The sequence below is a fragment of the Solea senegalensis genome, linkage group LG20 (genome assembly GCF_019176455.1).
Source record: "Solea senegalensis isolate Sse05_10M linkage group LG20, IFAPA_SoseM_1, whole genome shotgun sequence".
NCBI classification, from domain to species: domain Eukaryota; kingdom Metazoa; phylum Chordata; class Actinopteri; order Pleuronectiformes; family Soleidae; genus Solea; species Solea senegalensis.
In genome coordinates this window covers 1748363-1771231 of record NC_058039.1, presented here as the reverse complement: position 1 = coordinate 1771231, position 22869 = coordinate 1748363, and the positions used below count along the sequence as shown (strand labels likewise).

The 22869-nt window shown below is 41.7% G+C and overlaps 1 protein-coding gene across 3 annotated transcripts in view; it reads right to left on the bottom strand.

The window, feature by feature from the left end:
* Positions 1-22869, bottom strand: part of LOC122786159 (collagen alpha-1(XIV) chain-like) — a 63942-nt gene that overhangs the window by 41047 nt on the left and 26 nt on the right. For 2 of the 3 annotated variants that reach the window (XM_044052218.1, XM_044052220.1), the window contains exons 1-10: position 22869; positions 22087-22169; positions 15185-15301; positions 11708-11851; positions 10997-11080; positions 5339-5497; positions 5085-5204; positions 4840-5004; positions 653-814; positions 413-579 (exon numbers count right to left, since the gene is read on the bottom strand). The exon at position 22869 is cut by the window's right edge and continues 26 nt beyond it. In XM_044052218.1, coding sequence (XP_043908153.1) covers positions 413-579; positions 653-814; positions 4840-5004; positions 5085-5204; positions 5339-5497; positions 10997-11080; positions 11708-11851; positions 15185-15301; positions 22087-22168 — 1200 coding nt within the window. In that variant the 5' untranslated portion in view covers position 22169; position 22869. The remainder of the gene's footprint in view (positions 1-412; positions 580-652; positions 815-4839; positions 5005-5084; positions 5205-5338; positions 5498-10996; positions 11081-11707; positions 11852-15184; positions 15302-22086; positions 22170-22868) is intronic. The other variant, XM_044052221.1, reaches the window with a different exon arrangement.

Sequence of the window (22869 nt, the reverse complement as noted above, 5' to 3'; positions counted from 1 at the left end):
AACTTTAATTAAAGGCCGCGTACGTCACGGACACCTCGTCGTATTACAGACGCCGCACTCGTCTCCACTGAGATTTAAACACAGGTGGATTAAACTGCAATCTAATGAAAAATAATAATAATTATAAAAATCTTAATAACTAGGACCATGAAAGGGTCCTCGCCCCACGCAACTTGGGAGCGCAGCAGTCCCAAAAAGTGGAATTTGAATGTAGTTTTCCTGCCATTTTAACGTCAACTTTATCGGAGCACTGAGGCCACGCCTTTTGACGTAGAGAAAATCCTTTGATATATTTTAATCATGAACTTGTCTTGAACACATGGACCGAGTTTGACGCGGTTAGCTCAAACATGCTAGGACAAGATTACACGACAGAAGAAAACGCTGATACGATCAATAACGCTGCAGGTACTTTTTCCTCCGGCTGTCCGGCGCTGGCCGGGTAGTACACCACGCGGTACTTCTCCACCTGACCCGGCGCGTGCGTCCACGTCACGCGGAAACTGCGAGCCGTGATCTCGGACGTCACCAGGTCGCGGGGCGGAGCCACAGAAGTGGGCGGGGGAGCGGGGGATCCACCTGGAAGAGGAAGAAACAAAGATATTTACCAGAGATTTCTTTTTCTATTTTTTACAGCGTCATCTGCACGAACCTTTGATCTGTCGGTCCAGATGTTCCACGCGGTCGCACACAGTCTTCGTGAGACCATCCACGATTTCGCTCATCACACTGAAGTCTGCCACGTTGTAGACGTGCGTTTCCTCGGGAGGAGAAGCGATGGCCTTCAGCTCGTTCTCGTCGGCGTTCTTCACACCTGGACGAAGACAAGGTACAACATTTTTAATTCAAACGAGGCGGAGCTAAAGATTCAAAACGTTGTTTACAAAATAAAAAACACTGAAATGCTAATCACAAGCTCGCTAACCAGATTTTAGCCTCTTAAGAAAAGACTGAACTCATAAAATCTACGTCAGTTTAAGTCTACGATGTCTTTAAGAACACGATCACGTCTTTGTCTCACTGCGAGACACACGTCTGTAAACCACTCACTCTCCCACACCAAAGTCCAGAGAGAAAACCAGTGATTGTAGCTGCTGGTCCTCTGCTGCCTCGTGTGGTCACTTTGTGTCACTGAGGTCAATCTGAACAAAGGAATTTACTATTCACTAAAAATAAGACGTTTGAACTTAGTGATGGAGGCAGCAGTGTGTGTGTGTGTGTGTGTGTGTGTGTGTGTGTTAAAGTGACTACCCTCTCTGCATCTACCACCACAGAGTCCACAGGACAACACACACACACACACAGAATCCTCAACAGCTGATCGGACTAAATATAATGCATACATTTACATATATTTTTTAACATTTATTATTTTTCTTTATATGTACATATATATACATGTATATGTATGTATATACACAGTGGGTACAGAAAGTATTCAGACCCCTTTAAATGTTTCACTCTTTGTTTCATTGCAGCCATTTGCTAAAATCAAAAAAGTTCATGTTATTTCTCATGAATGTTCACTCAGCACCCTGAAACATCACATGGTCAGAAGTATTCAGAGCCTTTGCTGTGACACTCATATTTAACTCACATGCTGTCCATTTCTTCTGATTGTCCTTGAGATGGTTCTGCTCCTTCATTGGAGTTTAATTAAACTGATTGGACTTGATTAGGAAAGGCACACACCTGTCTATATAATATGTATATATATATATACATATATATATATATACATATCATATAAGACCTTCCAGCTCACAGTGCATGTCAGAGCAAATGACAATCATCAGGTCGAAGGAACTGCACAAGGAGCTCAGAGACAGAATTGTGGCCAAGGTTACAAAAGAATTTCTGCAGCACTCAAGGTTCCTAAGAGCACAGTGGCCTCCATAATCCTTAAATGGAAGACGTTTGGGACGACCAGAACTCTTCCTAGACCTGGCCGTCCAGCTAAACTGAGCAATCGTGGGAGAAGAGCCTCAGTGAGAGAGGTGAAGAAGAACCCAAAGATCACTGTGATGCAGTAGTGAGATGGGAGAAAGTTCCACAAAGTCCACTATCACTGCAGCCCTCCACCAGTCGGGGCTTTATGGCAGAGTGGCCCCACAGAAGCCTCTCCTCAGTGCAAGACATATGAAAGCCTGCAGAGAGTTTGCCAACAAACACATGAAGGACTCCCAGACTATGAGAAATAAGATTCTCTGGCCTGATGAGACCAAGATTGAACTGTTTGGTGTTAATTCTACGTGGTATGTGTGGAGAAAACCAGGCACTGCTCATCACCTGCACAATACAATCCCAACAGTGAAACATGGTGGTGGCAGCATCATGCTATGGGGGTGTGTTTCAGCTGCAGGGACAGGACGACTGGTTACAATTGAAGGAAAGATGAATGCGGCCAAGTACCTGGAGATATCTTGGAAGAAAACCTCTTCCAGAGTGCTCAGGACCTCAGACTGGGCCGAAGGTTCACCTTCCAACAAGACAATGACCCTAAGCACACAGCTAAAATAACGAAGGCGTGGCTTCAGAACAACTCTGTGACCATTCTTGACTGGCCCAACCAGAGCCCTTACCTAAACCAATTGAGCATCTCTGGAGAGACCTGAACATGTCTGTCCACCAACGTTCACCATCCAACCTGACAGAAATGGAGAAGATCTGCAAGGAAGAATGGCAGAGGATCCTCAAATCCAGGTGTGGAACACTTGTTGCATCATTCTCAAGAAGACTCATGGCTGTACGAGCTCAGAAGGAGCTTCTACTCAATACTGAGCAAAGGCTCTGAATACTTATGATCATGTGATATTTCACTTTTTCTTTTTTAATACATTTCTGTTTTTTTCTGTCAAGATGTGATGCTGAGTGAACATTCATGAGAAATAACATGAACTTTTTTGATTTTAGAAAATGGCTGCAATGAAACAAAGAGTGAAACGTTTAAAGGGGTCTGAATACTTTCCGTACCCACTGTATGTGCATATATATGTATGTATATATATACATATATATATATATGTTCTTTATATGTATATCTACAAACTATAGATAGACATATACATATATATATATATATATATACACATTTGTATATATATATACTACTAATAATAATAATAAACTTAATTTAAAAGCGCCTTAAATATATTTAATTGAAATTTCATGTGAAAGACACACAATCATGAAGTGAAATGAAATTTAGACATGATTTTGAACTTTTTTTATGAATAAAAAACTGAAAAGCGGGGTGTGCAAAAGTATCTACCCCCTTTCCTCTTTGTGCAACCAATTGCCTTCAAAAGTTGCCTGATGATTTCTGAATGATCACATGTTGACCTAATGACTAAACAGAGTCCACCTGTGTGTAATCTAATCTCAGTTCAAATACAGCTGCTCTGCGATGGTCTCAGAGGTCTGAGAATATTGGGGAGCAGACAGCATCATGAAGTCCAAGGAACACACCAGACAGGTCCGGGATAAGGTTGTGGAGAAGTATAAAGCTGGTTTAGGCTATAAGAAGATTTCCAAAGCTTTGAACATCTCTCGGAGTACTGTAAACCTACCAAGACAGGGCCGTCCTCCTAAGCTTACTGGCCAAACAAGGAGAGGACTGATCAGAGCTGTAACCAAGAAGCCCATGATGACCTTGGATGAACTGCAGAGAGCCACAGCTCAGGTGGGGGAACCTGTCCACAGGTCAACTATTAGTCGTACACTGCAGGGTTTAGGGCTAACCCCATCTGGCATTTATGGAAGGGTGGCTAGAAGAAAGCCATTCTTTTAAAAAAAATGGGTGATACAGCAAACATGTGGAAGAAGGTGCTTTGGTCAGATGAGACCAAAATTGAACTTTTTGGCCAAAATGCAAAATGCTATGTTTGGCGTAAAAGAAACACTGCACGTCACCCTGAAAACACCATCCCCACTGTCAAACATGGTGGTGGTAGCATCATGCTCTGGGGGTGCTTCTCTTCAGCAGGGACAGGCTGGTTAAAGTTGATGGGAAGATGGATGGAGCCAAATACAGGGCAATCTTGGACGAAAACTTATTGGAGTCTGCAAAAGACTTGAGACTGGAGCTGAGGTTCACCTTCCAGCAAGACAATGACCCTAAACATAAAGCCAGGGCAACAATGGAATGGTTGAAAACAAAAAATATCCACGTGTTAGAATGGCCAAGTCAAAGCCCAGATCTAAATCCAATTGAGAATCTGTGGAAAGATCTGAAAACTGCAGTTGACAAGCGCTCACCATCTAATCAGACTGAGCTTGAGCTGTTTTGCAAAGAAGAGTGGGCAAAACTTCCAGTCTCAAGATGTGCAAGGCTGGTAGAGACATACCCCAACAGACTTTTTGTAATTGCAGCAAAAGGCGGTTCCACAAAGTATTGACTCAGGGGGGTAGATACTTTTGCACACCCTACTTTTCAGTTTTGCATTTATGAAAAAAGTTCAAAAGCTGGAATACATTTTATTTCACTTCTCGATTGTGTGTCCCTTAGTGTGTGTCTTTCAAATAAAATTTCAATCGAACACATTTATGTTTCTGGTCCTAGCAATGATGTTGAAAAGTTAAATGGGTGCAGATATTTATGCAACCCACTGTATATATGTATATACTGTATATAGTATATACATATATGTGTATATATGTATATACTATACTATTTTTAATAGTATTTCTTGGTTCACTTTTTGCAGGTATTTTAAGTGTACAGGGAAACTGGAGTGTTTGTTTACTGTTCATCTGACAATAAATACTTGGAATCTGGAATATTTTTCTCTTCAAATATATTTGACAGTCGAGGTCAGTCGAGGAAGTGAACTCTCGTACCGATGGCGAACAGCTCGATCCCGGCGTCCCTCAGGCTCCGGGCCGGAGGGATTACGTCGTCCTGGGATTTGCCGTCAGTGATGAGGATCCCGATTTTGGGAACACCGGCTCTGGATCCGGACTCTGGTTTGAAACTGTTTTCCAGGATGAAGGTCAGAGCCAAACCTGTGGACAGTGAGGACAGATACAGGTAAGAGGACTGACTGTGTCTCCGTCTGTCTGTCCATGTCTCTGTGTCTCTGTACCAGTGAGAGTGTTTCCTCCCTTGTATGGCAGATGTTTGACGGCGTCGATCACGGCCTCTTTGGTGCTGTGAGCGTTCAGATGCCACTCGATCCTCGGGTCTCCACTGTACTGAGCCAGACCTGCACACACGCACACGCACTTACAGGAGACTGAGGACATCTGAGTGTCCTGCAGAATGTGCTGTGGACAGTAGGGCGCACTGTGTACACTGCACAGAAAACCACCCGAGCCACTGAAACCAAACCGTTCTCACCGATCCGGGTCTTGTCGATCTCCACAGTAAAAGCCCGGACCAAGTTTTCCAGGAAGGTTCTGACCAGCCTGAAGTTGATGCGTCCGATGCTCCAGGACCCGTCCACCAGGATCACGATGTCTGCGACGGCTGGACTCTTACACATGAAGCCGTCTTCAGCTGCAGACAGACGGACAAAGACAAAACTCTGAGGTTTCTATCAAACATGTTCAGAGATGATTCAGCTTCATTAAACCCTGAGGACATAAGTGTGTGAGTGGTTTACACATAAAGACGTGATCATGTGACGTCGACATTAACTGAATCGAGTCTTTATCGTCTTAGTTATCATCTTCATCATCTTCATCCACAGTGTAAAGTTAATGCCTGAGACTCTCTGCTCTGATCATGTGACCACTTCACTGTATATGAGCAGCTGCTGGCCCCACATCTCTGATCCTGCTCATGTATCAGAGAATTTTTCCTTCAGGTTACAGCATGTTGTCAGTGTGTGTGTGTGTGTGTGTGTGTGTGTGTGTGTGCGTGTCCATGTATTATTAATGTTGTGGGGACACACTCACATTATGGAGACCTGTCTTCCTTGTGGTGACTTGATTTTTGTCCCCACAAGGAAGACAAATGACTACATTTTAAGGTAAACATATGTTTTAAGGTTAGGGTCAGGGTTAGGATTAGGATTAGGATTAGAATTAGGCCAGTAGTAATTGTGGTTAAGGTTAGAGTCTCCAGTGAATGTAAGTCAATGCAATGTCCCCTCAAGTCATGAATTTCAAACGTGTGTTCGTGTTTGTGTGGTGAGGCCATTCTTCAGCAGCGTTTCATTCATCATTGACAGGAACAGAAAAGTGTATCACTCCTTACAAGTCTCTACAGTGTCGGAATTCAAACCTCTCTGCTGCTGTATCACTCTTTACCACACACGCACGCACACACGCACACGCACACACACTGCTGTGAAAATAACTCATGATCCAAGAGTTTCACCACACAAGAGAGTAATAAGAACATTTGACCACAAAAATAAATGTTAAATGTTTAACATAATGTAAAGTTACTAACCTAACCAATGTTTCGAACAAAAAAACACAATAAAAACTGCGATACTGGCCAAAATGAAAAAAAAATGACACAACAAACGCGTTAAAAACGTACAAAACAAGCTTCTGATGTTACGGAAAACATGGTGAGGACGAAAAAAAGTTACTCACGATAAAAGAAAATCTTACGACACAAAAACAGTTTAGGAAAAGATAAATGTTACTCAAAAATCTTTTCCGAGGCAACAATAAAGATTAAAGTGGCATAGAGCGCCTCCTGCAGGAGACTACAGTTTCAGTAAAGAAGATGAAGGAGACTGAATGATCCACCAACTGCATGATGGGAAAGCCTCACCACTGCAGTGATCCATCATATAAAAACCATTAAGATGGCAACGCCCCCCAAATGTCCTGTAGTCAGAGGGGGTGGAGTCACAGCCAAGTTAATCATCCAAAGAGCGAGAGCCAGCGACACTTCAAGGCCGAGACGATTGCACCTCAGGCTTTTGCGTGACAGATTTACCTGCACTCAGGTAACTGACACGTGAGGGCAGGGGCCAAAAGGTCAGCTGCCATGGCGACAAGGATCGCAGGTGGTTTTCACTTCACCTGCATACGTCCACCTCACAATATCACACATTTAATATCCGTCACTTTATTTCATCTTTATTACTTCTGAAGAGTGATGAGCGCACAATGTAGCTCAGTTGAAAAGACTTAAAAATACTACTTATAATTCCAAAATCTACTTATTATTCCAAACACTACTTATAATTCAGAAATCTACGTATAATTCCAAAACCTATTTATAATTCCAAAATCTACTTATAATTCCAAACTCTGCAATTTCCAAAATCTACTTATAATTCCAGAATACTACTTATATTCTAAAAATCTACTTATTATTCCAAACTCTACTTATTATTCCGAAATCTACTTATAATTCCAAACTCTAAAAGTTCAGTTGTATTTAAGTTCAGTGGTATTTCGGTTCAGTGGTATTTCTGTTCAGTGGTATTTCAGTTCAGTTCAGTCGTATTTCTGTTAAGTGGTATTTCAGTTCAGTGGTATTTCAGTTCAGTGTTATTTATGTTCAGTGGTATTTCAGTTCAGCAGTATTTGTGATTTGTGTTCAGTTCAGTGGTATTTCTGTTGAGTGGTATTTCAATTCAGTGGTGTTCGTGTTCAGTTCAGTGGTATTTCTGTTGAGTGGTATTTCTGTTGAGTGGTATTTCGGTTCAGTGTTATTTATGTTCAGTGGTATTTCTGTTCAGTTCAGTGGTATTTAGGTTTAGTGGTATTTCTGTTCAGTGGTATTTCAGTTTAGTGGTATTTCAGTTCAGTGGTATTTGTGTTCAGTTCAGTGGTATTTCTGTTCAGTGGTATTTCAGTTCAGTGGTATTTGTGTTCAGTTCAGTGGTATTTCTGTTTAGTGGTATTTCAGTTCTGTGGTATTTCAGTTCAGTGGTATTTCTGTTCAGTTCAGTGGTATTTCTGTTCAGTGGGATTTCTGTTCTGTTCAGTGATTTCTGTTCAGTGGTATTTCAGTTCAGTGGTATTTCTGTTCAGTGGTATTTCAGTTCAGTGGTATTTCTGTTAAGTGGTATTTTCAGTGGTATTTCTGTTCAGTGGTATTTCAGTTCAGTGGTATTTCGTTCAGTGGTATTTGTGTTCAGTTCAGTGGTATTTCAGTTCAGTGGTATTTTTGTTCAGTTCAGTGGTATTTCTGTTCAGTTCAGTGGTATTTCTGTTCAGTTCAGTGGTATTTCTGTTCAGTGGTATTTCAGTTCAGTGGTATTTGTGTTCAGTTCAGTGGTATTTGTGTTCAGTGGTATTTCTGTTCAGTTCAGTGGTATTTCAGTTCAATGGTATTTGTGTTCAGTTCAGTGGTATTTCAGTTCAGCGGTATTTGTGTTCAGTTCAGTGGTATTTGTGTTCAGTGGTATTTGTGTTCAGTGGTATTTCTGTTCAGTTCAGTGGTATTTCAGTTCAGTGGTATTTCTGTTCAGTGGTATTTCAGTTCAGTGGTATTTATTTTACACAATATTCAAAGATAACCTTTGTTAGGGTTGCATTTGACTGCCGTTTCTTTAACACATGGTGTTATTTGATTAAATAAACTTGAGATGTGTTTGATGAAAGAATGAAAATAACATTATACACGTGTGAACACTCACAGTCACACTCTGTGTGTGTGACTGTGAGTGTGTGTGTCAGTGTGATCTCTGTCTCACAGTAACAACGTTCCTGTGAAAACTCTGAACACCAGCTCTCGTAGAGGCGTTGCCGTCTCTGTGACAGTGGATTTTGGAAAGATAAGTAGATTTTGGAATTAGGTTTGATTACTGAGGGAAAATCAACCCCACAGTAACTGCTGTGGAAACATGACTCTATGAAGACGACGTCCTCAGTAAAGTTTTTCAGGTAATTAATTCAGTAAATTCAGGTAATTAAACCAATAAAACAAAGGACGTATGAATCTATAGATCCACACTCACACTGATATTTCACCACACTTTGACTGCTTATTTATTTATGTACAGATTCATATTTTCCTCATTAATTATGCATCGTCTCATCCACAGGAGGAAAGAAATAAGCAGACGCCATCTTTGAGAGTCTGTGTCAAACAGAAGGTGATCAAACGACGCACTGCTCATTTTCCAATTTCACTAAATCAACACGTCGTCAGGAGAGGCGAGTGGACAGCAGTGAAGACGAGGGACTCGTCGTCAGGAGAGGACGACGTGTCCCTCGTCTTCACTGCTGTCCACTCGCCTCTCGTCTTCTTCTCCTTCTGTGGTCTCTTCACGTCAGCGAGATGATAATTATCCACGAATAAACCGACTGTTCCACGTTTAAAGAGACCTCATCCAGGAAAACAAATAAATAAACTAAAATATAGAAGAGTTTGTCCAGATTTATTTATATATTCTGAAAACGGCCAGGACTTTACGAAAAATGTTACTAATGGTTAAAAAAACAACATAGCTGCGAAACAATCTTCTAACATTACGAACCCAGCAAAGACTTCACGGAAAACGTTACTAACGATAAAAAGTGTTACAAAGACGATAGATACAAATAAACTTGTAATTAGAATTATGACAAATGTGTACTAAGGAAGCAAGTAACGTTAGGTTTAATGTAAAGTTACTAATGATTAAAAAGATGTAGCTATTGTTTCCAACAAAAAATGTGACATAAAACAGGTTAGAATAAATAAATGTTTCTCAAGATTGTTGCGACAAACGTGTTTACAAAACCTAAAAAATAAACTTCTAACATTACAAAAAACACGGTGAGGACTTTGCGATAAAAAAGTGGCAAACGATAAAGGAAAATCTTAGCTAATGTAACAGGTAAGGAAAAAAAAGAAATCTTTTCTCAGAGCCTCACAAGTACAAGTGTGTCTCAAAAATAAAAGCGGTGGACAGAGGAGGAGGAGCAGGAGGGGGAGGGGGGAGTAAACAATGCAGGAGGCGACAGCAGCAGGAAACTGGGTCACCGCAGGAACCTCAGCTCATTACAGCAGACGAGTCCAGACTGACAGACACTGACAGACGAGCAGGCACCTGTTCATGCCTCACATTCAGCGAGGGGGTGGGCACGGAGTGAACCGTCAGCTCTGAGCGGGAAACTCAAAGAGGCGGAGCCAAGAGAGAGAGCATTATACGGGACGCGAGTATAGCTAGTCAATGAGTAACCTTAACCAGAACTAGTCAATGACTAACTTCACCATAACTAGTTAACGACTGACCAGAACTAGTCAATGACTTACTTCACCATAACTAGTCAACGACTAACCAGAACTAGTCAATGACTTACTTCACCATAACTAGTCAACGACTAACCAGAAGCACAAATGAAAGTGAAGAAAGAGTTTTAGACGTGAACACGTTGTCATTTAGGTTTGAGGCTTTTTTAACGTCCGACCACGACATCACACACGGAGACGTGGCGCGTTTTCAACAACAGCCTTTATTTCACTTTTATGTTTCATCTCACACACACACACACACACACACACACACACACACACACACACGCTTGTTTCCTTCGCTCCTCTTTTCATTTTCCTCTTCTCTGGGTCTGATTGCTTCAGCGTCGCCTCGCTCGCTCGCTCTCTCTCTCTCTCTCGTTCATTTCCTCTCGTCTGGATTCACTGGTTTTTATTTCCTCTTCTTCCATTGTCTCCGGGGAAACTGGTTTGTTGATAATAGCAGGGATATCTTTATTAATCCCCTTAGGGAAATTATTCTCTGCAATATTACAGTGACACGCCTCCATTTAGTTTTCTGATGTATGAAAAAAAAGAAAGAGAGGAGGAGGACGAGGAGTGTTTGAGAGGCTTCTTCATTGTCCACTCCCCTGGATCCATCAGGAGCTTCCTCCTTTATTCAGGTGTCAGTTGCTTCAAAGATCCATTAAGAATGCTTTTATTGTGAAAGGTCTCCTTTCATGTTTGGAATCACACGTCGTTTCCTTGACTTTCAAAGATTTATATTTAGATTTATTTTTTTCCTCGGCTCTTGAATCCAGACGTTGGTTCACGCCGTTCTTTTTCCCCCCGTCGGACTTTCTCTTGACTTGGTCCGCCTCCTCTCGAGGAGGATCTTACCTTCCATGATCTCGTTGTTTTCCTCCATGACGCCGCCATCTTGTCTCCTCTGGGGCTGAACCACCTCGACGCCCGAACGCTGAGCTGGAAAAAAACAAACAATAAAGAATTTAAGATCCTTCACCTTTGATCACCTCAGTGGAAACAGATGTGTGTGTTTCCAAGTGAACGCTTGAGACAAAATTTGACACCCAAATTCTAAATTATTCCAAATGAACATTTGTGACAGGATTTAATGGATGAACTGAATAAATCATATTCATAAAACCCTGAGGTCACCGTGAACTTTGACTGTAAATCAATCAACGACGAGCGAGTCCAGGTGAACATTTCTAATAGATTTTAAATAATTTACCATGAGGCGGTTTTAAGATCACTGTGACATTCTAATCAGTTCAAGTGAACGTTTCTATGTCCCAAATCTAGACCAAATCTAGACCTCTGGCCTCACATCTGTGGGTCCAAGTGAACGTTTGCACCAAATATGAAAGAAGGTGTTACTGCAGTTACTTAACGTTCACTTGGACTCAAAGATGATTAAATGATTCTCTCAAGATAATGAAATATGAAAATATGTGTTTGTAAGGTCACAGTGACATTTGACCTCTTAAATCTTTAGGGGTTGATCCTTGAGTCCAAGTGAACGTTTGTGTCTGATGGAATGGAATTCCACACACAACGTTCTTTATGAAGTGGGTGGAGTTTTCCTACCTTCATGTTTGGCCAGCAGAGGTTTGCTCTCTCGTCCTCCTCCGACTGCAATGATCTGAAAGTCGTATTCTTTTGACGAGTCAAAGTCAGAAATGAGGAGCTTGGCTTCCTCCTTTGACACCTGAACTTCCTCCTGCTCTCCACCTTTTCACAAAAACAGAAAAAAAACAAAAAAAAACATCAGGATCATCATCGAAAAACAGGAAACTGTCACTCAAAGTCGAACAAGTTCAAATATCGCAAACAAGTGAACGGAACGTCATTAATTTTGTGAAACGTTTTGCGACAAAACAAACGTACAAAGTCAAATAGCCACACATTTTGCATCCACTTCAACAAAATGACGCAAAGTTAGCATGATTAGCTTCACCTTTTTCAAGTTTTCAAGAATTGCACAAATTTGTGAAACTAATGTCACGAAAGCCAATCAGCATCGAGGCTGGGACAGAGACGGGTGGAAAAGCAACAGCGCCCCCTTTGTTTGTTTTCCAGAAATTCAGTGGGAGTTTATTTTTCAGTTGAATTAAGAGAACATTTTAATTTAAATGTGACAGAGTTTACGCCACAAATATTATTCATTTCCAAAAGTACGGCGTAATCTGGGAGAAAACTATTCGTGATTTTAGGTTTGGTTAACTTTAATCCTAAAATATAAAGCAAGTATTTTTCTACTCCAGTAAACCTTTTTCATGGTGCATCTATGATCACAAGGTGGCAGCAGCGAGCGTTTAGTGAGAGGGCTTCACATGTCCTTGTATCTGCAGAAGTAATGTCATTTACGAGGTTTCTTGAAAGCATCTTGAAGCTGCTCAACACGCCGCGAGCCCTGCGTTACTTTCACAAGCTCAGGAGTTCAGAATCGGTCCAATATTTGACAAACAAACAATTCCACCAGCTCTGAAAACTCAACCTGCGGGAACTCCAGAAACATCCGCCTAAAACACGAGAGACGGTGAAGACGGATGATGCTGAGACGAGCGAGGCACGAGAGAGAGTGAAGGAAACAAATGAAGGGAAGACAGAGGACAAGACGGAGACATTTAGGAGGGGGAAATGAACCCAGACAGAGATGGATGAGGAGAGGAGACAGAGGACAGACATAAGTAAACATGTCCAACAGTTTAAGTCCACAAACTGTCACCGAAAAGACATTTCTCTACATTTTCTGTCACATTTTTAACTCTCATCCCGTTTGACGTGTGAGACAAAGATGTCGTCAAACCAGGTCTGGTGTGGGATTTTCTCCTAAACCCCAGACCAGTAAACTCTGATTAAAGGCAGCAAAGATGCAATTAACGAGCGAAGTGATCAGTTTTTCAAACTCTGGAAATGATGATGTTTCTCAAAAGTCTTGTTTTTGTCCACAAAAAAGTGAAACTGAAACTTTTAGTCTGTTATTTTGAAAACTGCAAATCTTGTTTTAGTGTGGACAAACAGAAACTGAGTCTGTTATTTTGAAAACTGCAAGGTCGTGATTTAGTGTGGACAAACAAAAGCCGAGTCTTTTATTTTGAAAACTGCAAGGATTTGATTTAGTGTGGACAAACAAAAAGTGACACTTATTTTGCAAACAGAGAAAGTGTAAAGTTTTATTTTGAAAATGGCAGGGTTGTGTTTTCATGTTTGTCACCCCATCCACTTATCTTACTTTGGTAGGCCACAGGGGCGGGGCTTATCCATTAGATGTGGCTACAAAGACACCATGTTGGAAAACCTTTGTGCTCCATAAACTGAAGAAGCAGCTGTTAAAAGTGGTGAAAGTTAAATGAATCAGTGACAGAAGATGAGACATTTAAGAGATGCCATTGCTTCGGATGTGGAGGCGTTCACCACCTGACATCGCACAATTATTCTGCTTTTTACTGACAACAAGATGAAAGCCCTCGGTTTTAGCAGTAAAAACATCGGCTGTTATTTACTCGACTAAAACAAACCTGACCAGGGTTCAAACCGAGCTACAGCCTTTTATTATGATAATCACAGAGCAGCTGGCGTCGCACGTGCAAAGTAAACGTATCAGTTATGATTTCAAGACTGTGATTAAAGTCTGTGAAAACAGTGAAAAACAAACGGCAGGTTCAGTCGCACATGATGAGACCTTTATGCATGTGCAGGGTTGTGATTTAGAGTGGATGAGTAAGAGTAACCCTAACCCTTATTTTGAAAACTGCAGGGTCTCGTTTTAGTGTGGACAAACAGAAACCAAGTATTTTATTTTGAAAACTGCAGCTTCATGATTGTGTGTGGACAAACAGTAACAAAGTCTTTTAGTTTGAAAATGACAGGGTGTTGCTTTAGTGTGGGCAAACCGTAACTAAGACTTTTATTTTGAAAACTGCAGGGTCTCGTTTCAGTGTGGACAAACAGAAAGTGTGACTGTGCAGCTGAGCGATTGACTTCCAGTCACATTTAAAAATAACAAAGTGCAGTGGATCAAACGTGGTCCACACCCAGAGAGAAAACCTGCAAGCTGTTTGTTGAAAGCATCGATCAACAACGTTAAAATGAAGCGCAGATTCTCAGCGTGTGCGGTTTCACGTCTCTTCCTCGGTGAATTATGAACCAACAGGGAGCGACCACATAAAAAAATGATGAGTTTTCCCTCAGGGGCAGAAAGAAGCTTGTGCTCCTGTGCTCATCTGTGCATAACTAGAATATTTGTTCCACCAGCAGAACACACGTGTTGACTGCTGAGAATCAGCCTGAGATTTTAACCACGTAACAACATCTACGTACGTTTAAGTCTATGATATCTCAAGAACACATTCACGTCTCTATCTCACGGACGCTTCCAACAGGAAACTGAAGTCTGTAAACCACTCACTCTCCCACACCAAAGCCCATAGAGAAAATCACTGATTTTAACATCACATTTTAACATTAAAATCCTGCATTTGGATTTACTTCAGTGACACAAAGTGACCACACGAGGCAGCAGTAGACCAGCAGCTCCTGTGTCCCCGCAGATAAAATCACTGATTTTCTCTGCGAGGTTTGGTGTGGAGATGAAAAACAAATTTTTTGCTATTTAACAAAATCTACGTCACGTATTCACGTATTTATCTCAGACTTTTCCAACAGGAAACTCAAGTTTGTAAACACACTCACTCTCTCACAACAAACCTCATAGAGAGAATCAGTGATTTTAGCTAATGGTCCTCTGCTGCCTCGTGTGGTCACTTTGTGTCACTGAGGTCAATCTGAGTCAAAGATTTTAAAAGCTAAATTTAAATAACAACATATTTGAACTTAGTGATGGAGGCAGCAGTGGATCAACAACTCCTGTGTGTGTGTGTGTGTGTGTGTGTGTGTGTGTGATGTTAAACTCACTCTAACAGTGACATGAAGTGGAATTCCTGAGTTCACAGGTTAAAAAGCTTCTGATCCGGTCGCTCATGAATCCTTCACAAGACCATGTTCAGCCACAGCTGTGGTCAGTGTGGAGGCAGAAGTGTTGAACATCTCTGTGTGTCATACCTGGGTTTGTGGTGTAGATGACTCTGTAGCCCTCAAACTCTCCTCGAGGCTCTTTCCACATCACCAGCAGATTACTCGGACTCACAAGTTTGGAACGAAACCTTCGAGGTGAAGAAACTGGATGGAGACAAAAAGACGACGAGCAGCTTTACACGACAACTGTGTGTGAGAAATATGTTTGTAAATATGTGAATGAATGAATGAATGAATGAATGAATGAATGAATAAAAAAACCCAATGAACCCACATCGAGCAACATCCATTTACCTCAGACTTTCATCTTAAGGGACAGTTTTTTTTTGAGGTGTCATTATATGAGGAACATGGTCAGTGTGTTAAATACAGGTGACTGTGCCGTGAGCGCCCCCTGTGCTGACAGCACACGAGGCATTCATTCATTTTCACCCACTTATCTTCTTGAGGTTTTGAGGAAGCTGGCACAGGTGAGACACTCAGAGAAAAAATGACTGCTACTGTGGACACAAAAGACTTCCGTGTCAGTTTAAACCACTCACTCTCCCACATCAGACCTCACAGAGAAAATCAGCTACTGCTGCCTCGTGTGGACACTTTGTGTCACCGACGTAAACCTGAACAAAGCCAAATTCACTAAAATAAGACATTAGAACTTAGTGATGGAGGCGGCAGTGAATCAACAACTTCAGTGTGCTGTGACGTTAAATTCAGTGATTATCTCTATGAGGTTTGGTGTGGGAGAGTGAGTGGTTTACAAACTTCAGTTTCCTGTTGGAAAAGTCTGTCTCACAGTGAGATAAAGACGCAAACGTGTTCTTAAAGACATCGTAGACGTAAAGCTGACATTGATGTTAGCGTGTGAGTCTTTCATTGGTCCACAGTCACAGCCATGTTTTCCCTGAGCTTGACCCCTCCTGCCCTCGGCCGTTTCTCAGCACATGAACACAGGGTGCAGTCACTCATATGCAAACACACCGACTCTGTGTTAGCGCCTCATACCATCAAACCACCAAAAATTCCAAACAGTCCCTTTAATATGAGAGAAACTGCCGTCATCGTGAGTGCAGATGAGTCGACGACGTCTATACACACTGGAGTGAGTTCAGTTGTGTTCAGTCGCGGACGATAATTGATGCAAACTGCTGAGGTTTGAGGTTTTGATTGACACCGAATATTTCATGCAGATGTTTTAACATCTTTCTCTTCAACAGGAACCATATGCTGTGTCATAAAGAGGAGAAAATGTCTGTTTATCCTTAAATGTTGGTGTAAATCACGAGCAGGTTCTGTGGGCACTGCTCCTCCTTCTGTTTGGCTCGACTCACTGACTGAACGTGAGACCGAACGTGAGACCGAAAGTGAGACCGAAAGTGAGACCGAAAGTGAGACCGAAAGTGAGACCCGAGCGTGAAGGGCGAAAGTGAGACGAGCGTGAGACCCGAGCGTGAGAGACCGAACATGAGACCAAAGAAAGTGAAGACTGAGCGTGAGACTGAGCGTGAGACCCGAGCGTGAGACCCGAAAAGTGAGACCGAAAGTGAGACCCGAAAGTGAGACCCCGAGCGTGGGGCGAGCGTGGACCAAAAGTCGAGACTGACGTGAGACTGAGCGGAAGCGAGCGTAGAGACCGAAAGTGAGGGCCGAGAAGTGAAGAAGGCCGAGCGTGAGACCGAGGCGGAGAACGAGCGTGAGACCAAAAGTGAGACTGAGCATTGAGACTGAGCGTGAGACCCGAGCGTGAGACCAAAGTGAGACCGAACATGAGACCAAAGTGAGACCCGAGCGTGAGACCAAAAGGTGAGACTGAGCGATGAGACTGAGCGTGAGCGTGAGAGACTGAGCGTGTGAAAAGTAGAGACGCGTGAGACCCGAGCGTGAGACCAAAAGTGAGATTGAGCGTGGGAGCCGAGCGATGAAGACCGATGAGACCAAAAGTGAGACCGAACGCATGAGACCAAAAGTGGGCGAACATGAGACCAAAAGTGAGACCGAACGTGAGACTGAACGTGAGACTGAACGTGAGACTGAACTTTGAACTCCCTCCAGGGTGACGGCGTCGCTCCATCTGTGGAGAAGAAGAAAACACAAAGTGCATCTATTCCGAGTGAGAAGAAACACACACACACACACACACACGTGTCATTAAAAAGAAGTCACGCTCTCTCGTTCTCTTCCTCGTTTCACTCACCGTCAGCATTAAAGGGATATTTGGAGGCTTTTTTTAAAACTGTGGTTGTATGAGATACTGACATGTAGTCACAGCTGTGAGCGCCCCCTGCTGCTGAGACCATATCTGAAGACATGGGCTTTGGAAACCGAAGTTTGTAAAGCACTCACTCTCCCACACCAAAGCTCAGAGAGAAATTCAGTGATTTTAGCTGGCAGGGACACGGGAGCTGCTGCTGCTCCTCTGCTGCCTCGTGTGGTCACTTTGTGTCACTGAAGTCAATCTGAACAAAGGATTTTAAAAGCCGAATTCACAAAAAAAAACACATTTGAACTTAGTGATCAGCAGTGGATCAACAACTGTGTGTGTGTGTGTGATGTTAAAATCAGTGATTTTCTCTATGGACTTTGGTGTGGGAGAGTGAGTGGTTCACAAACTTCAGTTTCCTGTTGGAAAAGTCTGTCTCGCAGTGAGATAAAGACGTGATCATGTGACGTAGATGTCGTAGACTTAAACTAACATAGGTTATTACTTTGTGTTTGTCGTTAGCTGGTTTTCAGCTGCAGTACCTCATACAACCACATTCCAAACAAAGTCTGAAGTAGCCCCTGTTCTTCTGTCCCGATCTCATGTCATTTTCTTTTCTCCGTCTGTGCTTTGAAGTCATCACAAGGACGAGGACGAGAGGACGTGACTCCCTTTTAACGGCGAGTAGCGGAAGAACAAAGGACAGCAGAGGGAGAAGTCACAGGAATAGGGCGTGTCCTGAGCTCAGCAGGAGTGTTCAGATGTTCCACCGTCACAGTGAACTCCGCCGTGACCTCGACCACAGTGTTGTGAGAGTCAACAGCGCTTTCGCTCGGCTCCCGTGCGCCGCCTGTTGTTGTGAGAACACTGGAGCGAGGCCAACGGCCACATGTGCAGGTCAACAACCGCCACGACAGCCCATCATTTTCACACCGGACGGAGCCAGACAGACGTCCCACATCGTCCACACTCATCCAGCAGCATTCCACCGCTCCTCTCACAGCCACAGAACAGAGGGAGGAGCCACAACGTAAACAAGGCTTCTTTACAAACCGACACGACCATGACGCTCCACCCACACACACACACACACACACGGTTCACCCCAAAGAAATGTTTTCATCATCACTGAATTATTACAAATGAAGGTCACTGAAAGTCACTAAAAATGTAATGACACGTTTCTTGTGACTGATTATTTTTCTTAAAACTTCGAAAAAAAATTATGTCCACTGCTACAGTTAGCATCTGTCTTTTTTTGGCTAACTGTTGGCTAACTTTCTGTCCACTGCTAGCTTTAGCATCTGTCTTTTTTTGGCTAACTGTTGGCTAACTTTCTGTCCACTGCTAGCTTTAGCATCTGTCATATTTTATGGCTAACGTTCTGTCTGTTTCATGTATTTGTGACGGATTATTTTTCTTAAAATGAGAAGATTTAAACCAAATAAAAAATGGCTCATTTCTAGTGTAGACTTTCATGTAAACCGTTGTTTTTGTTAGTTGTTGGTGATTAAAACTCAAAGTAAGACAAAAATTTAAGTTTTTTTTTTCACTTTGTTGAAACTAAAAAGTTTTACAGTGCACAGATGACGATGAGTTTTTTTCGGAGTGAACCATCATTTTTAGCCGAGTCATGATTCAGTGAAAGACAAGTCGTGAAGGAACGTAAAGAAGTTTGAAGACTGAACAGCAGGTAAATAATTAATGAATAATTGTTTAAATACCAGAGAAAAAGTGAAGCAACTTCATCACCAACCTGGGATTTTTCATCTCCACAGTTTGTCTCTGTGTCTCCGAGACAAAAGGACTTTGTTTCCTCTGAGACGCTCAAATCCCACGTGATCGGAAAAAATGTGTCGCATTGTTGAGACGTGATGACTGATGAACGTGTGATTGTTTACCAATGTGAGTGCATGAATGTACATTTTTATACTTTTTATTCATTAAAAATCTCGATTAAACACACTCACACTGCCACTCACACACAAACTCACAGAGACACACGCAACAATCATCAGATTTTATGTGAAAAATCTCTTTCACAGAAGTTAAATGTGTCGTGTGGACGTTGAAGATTCTTGCGCACCGGACCTTTAACAAAAGAGTCACGTAATAAAATCTACGTCCGTGTAAGTCTACGATATGTTCACGTCTTTATCTCACGAGTAGACTTTTGTTCAAAGTCATTCTCTCACTCTCTCACACCAAACCTCATAGAGAAAATCAGTGATTTTAGCTGCAGGGACACAGAAGCTGCTGGTCCTCTGCTGCCTTGTGTGGTCACTTTGTGTCACTGACGCAAATCTGAACGAAGGATTTCAAATGCCAAATTATGAAAAATAAGACATTTGAACTTTGGTGTGGGAGAGTGAGTGGTTTACAAACTTCAGACAATCCCATGGAAGCACACGTTGATAACAAAACCTGAAACTATTCCTTTTAAAGTCAGCGATTGTGTTAGGATACGTGTCGTTCCGTTAACGAGGTGACGAGTGAATGTGTTAATTGCCGAACGAGTTAAAGAGAGCGAGAGACGATGTCAGCACAACAGGAAATGAACAGAAAACGTGATTAAAACGAGCAACAGAACTAAATCATGATCTTTTTCCTTTTGTTCCTTTGTTTGGAGAAAAAAGCTGTACATGAACGACATGAAGAACATGAACGCTATGAACGACATGAAGATGAACATGAACATGAACATGAATAACGCTGACGACGGAAGAACATGATGAAGAACATGAAGGACATAAAGGACGAAGGACATGAAGAACATGAGCGACATGAAGAACATGATGAACACATGAAGACATGAACATGAACATGAATGACATGAACATGAAGAACCTGATGAAGAATGAAGAAGAACATGAACATGAAGAACATGAAGACATGAAGAACATGAAGCAGATGAATGAAGAACATGAACAAGAAGAAAACATGAAAGACATGAACATGAAACATGAACGATATGAATGACATGAACGACATGAAGAACATGAAATGAAGAACATGAAGGACCTGGAGGACACGAAGGACATGAATGACATGAAGATGAAGGACACGAAGGACATGAAGAAGAACAACGACATGAATGACATGAGAACGAACATGAATGACATGAAGAACATGAAGAACCTGAGCGACATGAATGACATGAAGAACATGAAGAACCTGAACGACATGAAGAACATGAAGAACATGAAGAACCTGAACGACATGAATGACTGAAGAACCTGAACATGAAGAACATGAAGGACATGAAGAACATGAAGGACATGAAGAACATGAACGACATGAACGACATGAAGAACATGAAGAACATGAAGGACATGAAGAACATGAAGGACATGAAGGACATGAAGAATGAAGAACATGAATGAACGAATGAAATGAAGAACATGAAGGACATGAAGAACATGAACCATGAAGAACATGAAGAACATGAAGAATGAACATGAACATGAAGAACATGAACGACATGAAGAACATGAAGAACATGAACATGAAGACATGAACGCAGAAGACATGAAGAACATGAACGATGAATGACATGAACATGAAGAACATGAACATGAAGAACATGAAGACATGAATGACATGAACATGAACGCACATGAAGAATATGAACGACATGAAGAACATGAAGAACACAAAGGACATGAACGACAAGAAGAACATGAACATGAAGAACATGAAGAACAAAATGAAGAACATGAAGAACCTGAACATGAAGAACATGAAGGACATGAATGACATGAAGAACATGAAGGACACAAAGGACATAAAGGACACGAAGGACATGAAGAACATGAAGAACATGAAGGACATGAAGAACATGAAGACATGAATGACATGAAGAACATGAAGAACCTGAACGACATGAAGAACATGAAGGACATGAAGAACATGAACGACATGAAGAACATGAAGGACAATGACATGAAGAACCTGAAGAACATGAAGGACATGAAGAACATGAAGGACATGAAGGACATGAAGGACATGAACGACATGAAGAACATGAACGACATGAAGAACATGAACAACTTGAAACATGAAGAACATGAAGGACATGAAGATGAACCACATAGAACGATGAACATGAATCGACATAAAGAACATGAGGAAGACATGAAGAATATGAACAAGAAGAAAAACATGAAAGACATGAACATGAAAGATGAACGACATGAAGAACATGAACGACATGAGACATGAAGAACATGAACATGAAGAACATGAAGAATGAACGACATGAACATGAACGACACAAAGGACATGAAGAACATGAAGCGACATGAAGAACATGAAGAACACAAAGGACATGAACGACAAAGAACATGAACATGAAGAAGGGACATGAAGAACATGAACGAGAATGAATGACATGAAGAACATGAAGGACATGAAGAACATGAAGGACATGAAGGACATGAAGAACATGAACGACATGAAGAACATGAAGGACATGAAGAACATAAATGACGTGAACGTGGTTTGTGGCGTCCAGGAGGGAACTTTATAGCCGCTACACTAACAGGACAATCAGGTCTGATAAAGATGACTGTCGTCGTTGTGGCAACAAAGACACAACATTATTTCTGAACCGTGGATTGCATTTGTCTCTGGCTGGACATGGACACTTTAGCTCTGAGAGCAGCACTGTGATCAGTTAAACGCCCCCTGGTGGCCTGGAGTGGACAGCAGAGCGGTTGTTGCTGTTACTTACCTTGACCCCACACCGGCTGAGACAACAGAGGGACGAGAAGGAGGACCAGCAGGAGGACACGTGGTCTGACCGAGAACTGCATACTTTGAGGGAGACAGAGAGAGACAGAGACAGAGAGAACAAATTGTGTTATTTGTTGTTTTCATGTTTGTTTGAGAATATAAATCTGAAAATGAAAAATATAAATAAATATAAATATTTATTTATTTAGAATCTCGTTCTGTGGAAACATTTGTTAGATATGTTTTGCTCAAATTTAAAAAAAATTAAATTCACCACAAATATTTAACATGTTTTCATTACACCCTCAAACCAATGCATTCATTCATTACCAAAATAAGAATCCATGTTTTCACAAAACAAAAAAAACAAATAAACCTCGTGACATTTTAGCGCCACCTGCTGGTCACTCACAGTATTGACAATTGAGTGAAAACGAGGTAATAGAAGTTTTTTATCATCAGCTTTTAAAAGGTAAACAAAACAAATAACAACAAACTTCTAAAAATAATATGACTTAATGTTTTTTTTAAACTCATTATTTCATTTCACTGGCGCGCGCACTGATGCGTATATAAACACAGATATATGACGTGAATGCAAAATAACTTTTTATTCTTCAGTCAAATCCTCAGAAGTTTTTCGTCTTGTTTTATTTTTCTCTTGATTGCAGAGGTGAGTGTGCACGTGCGACACCCGCGCGGACAGGAAAAAGGCGCGTGATTAGGTGACAGCGCGTGAATGAGTGCGTTAATGAAGACGAATAAAAATGAAGGTCTTACC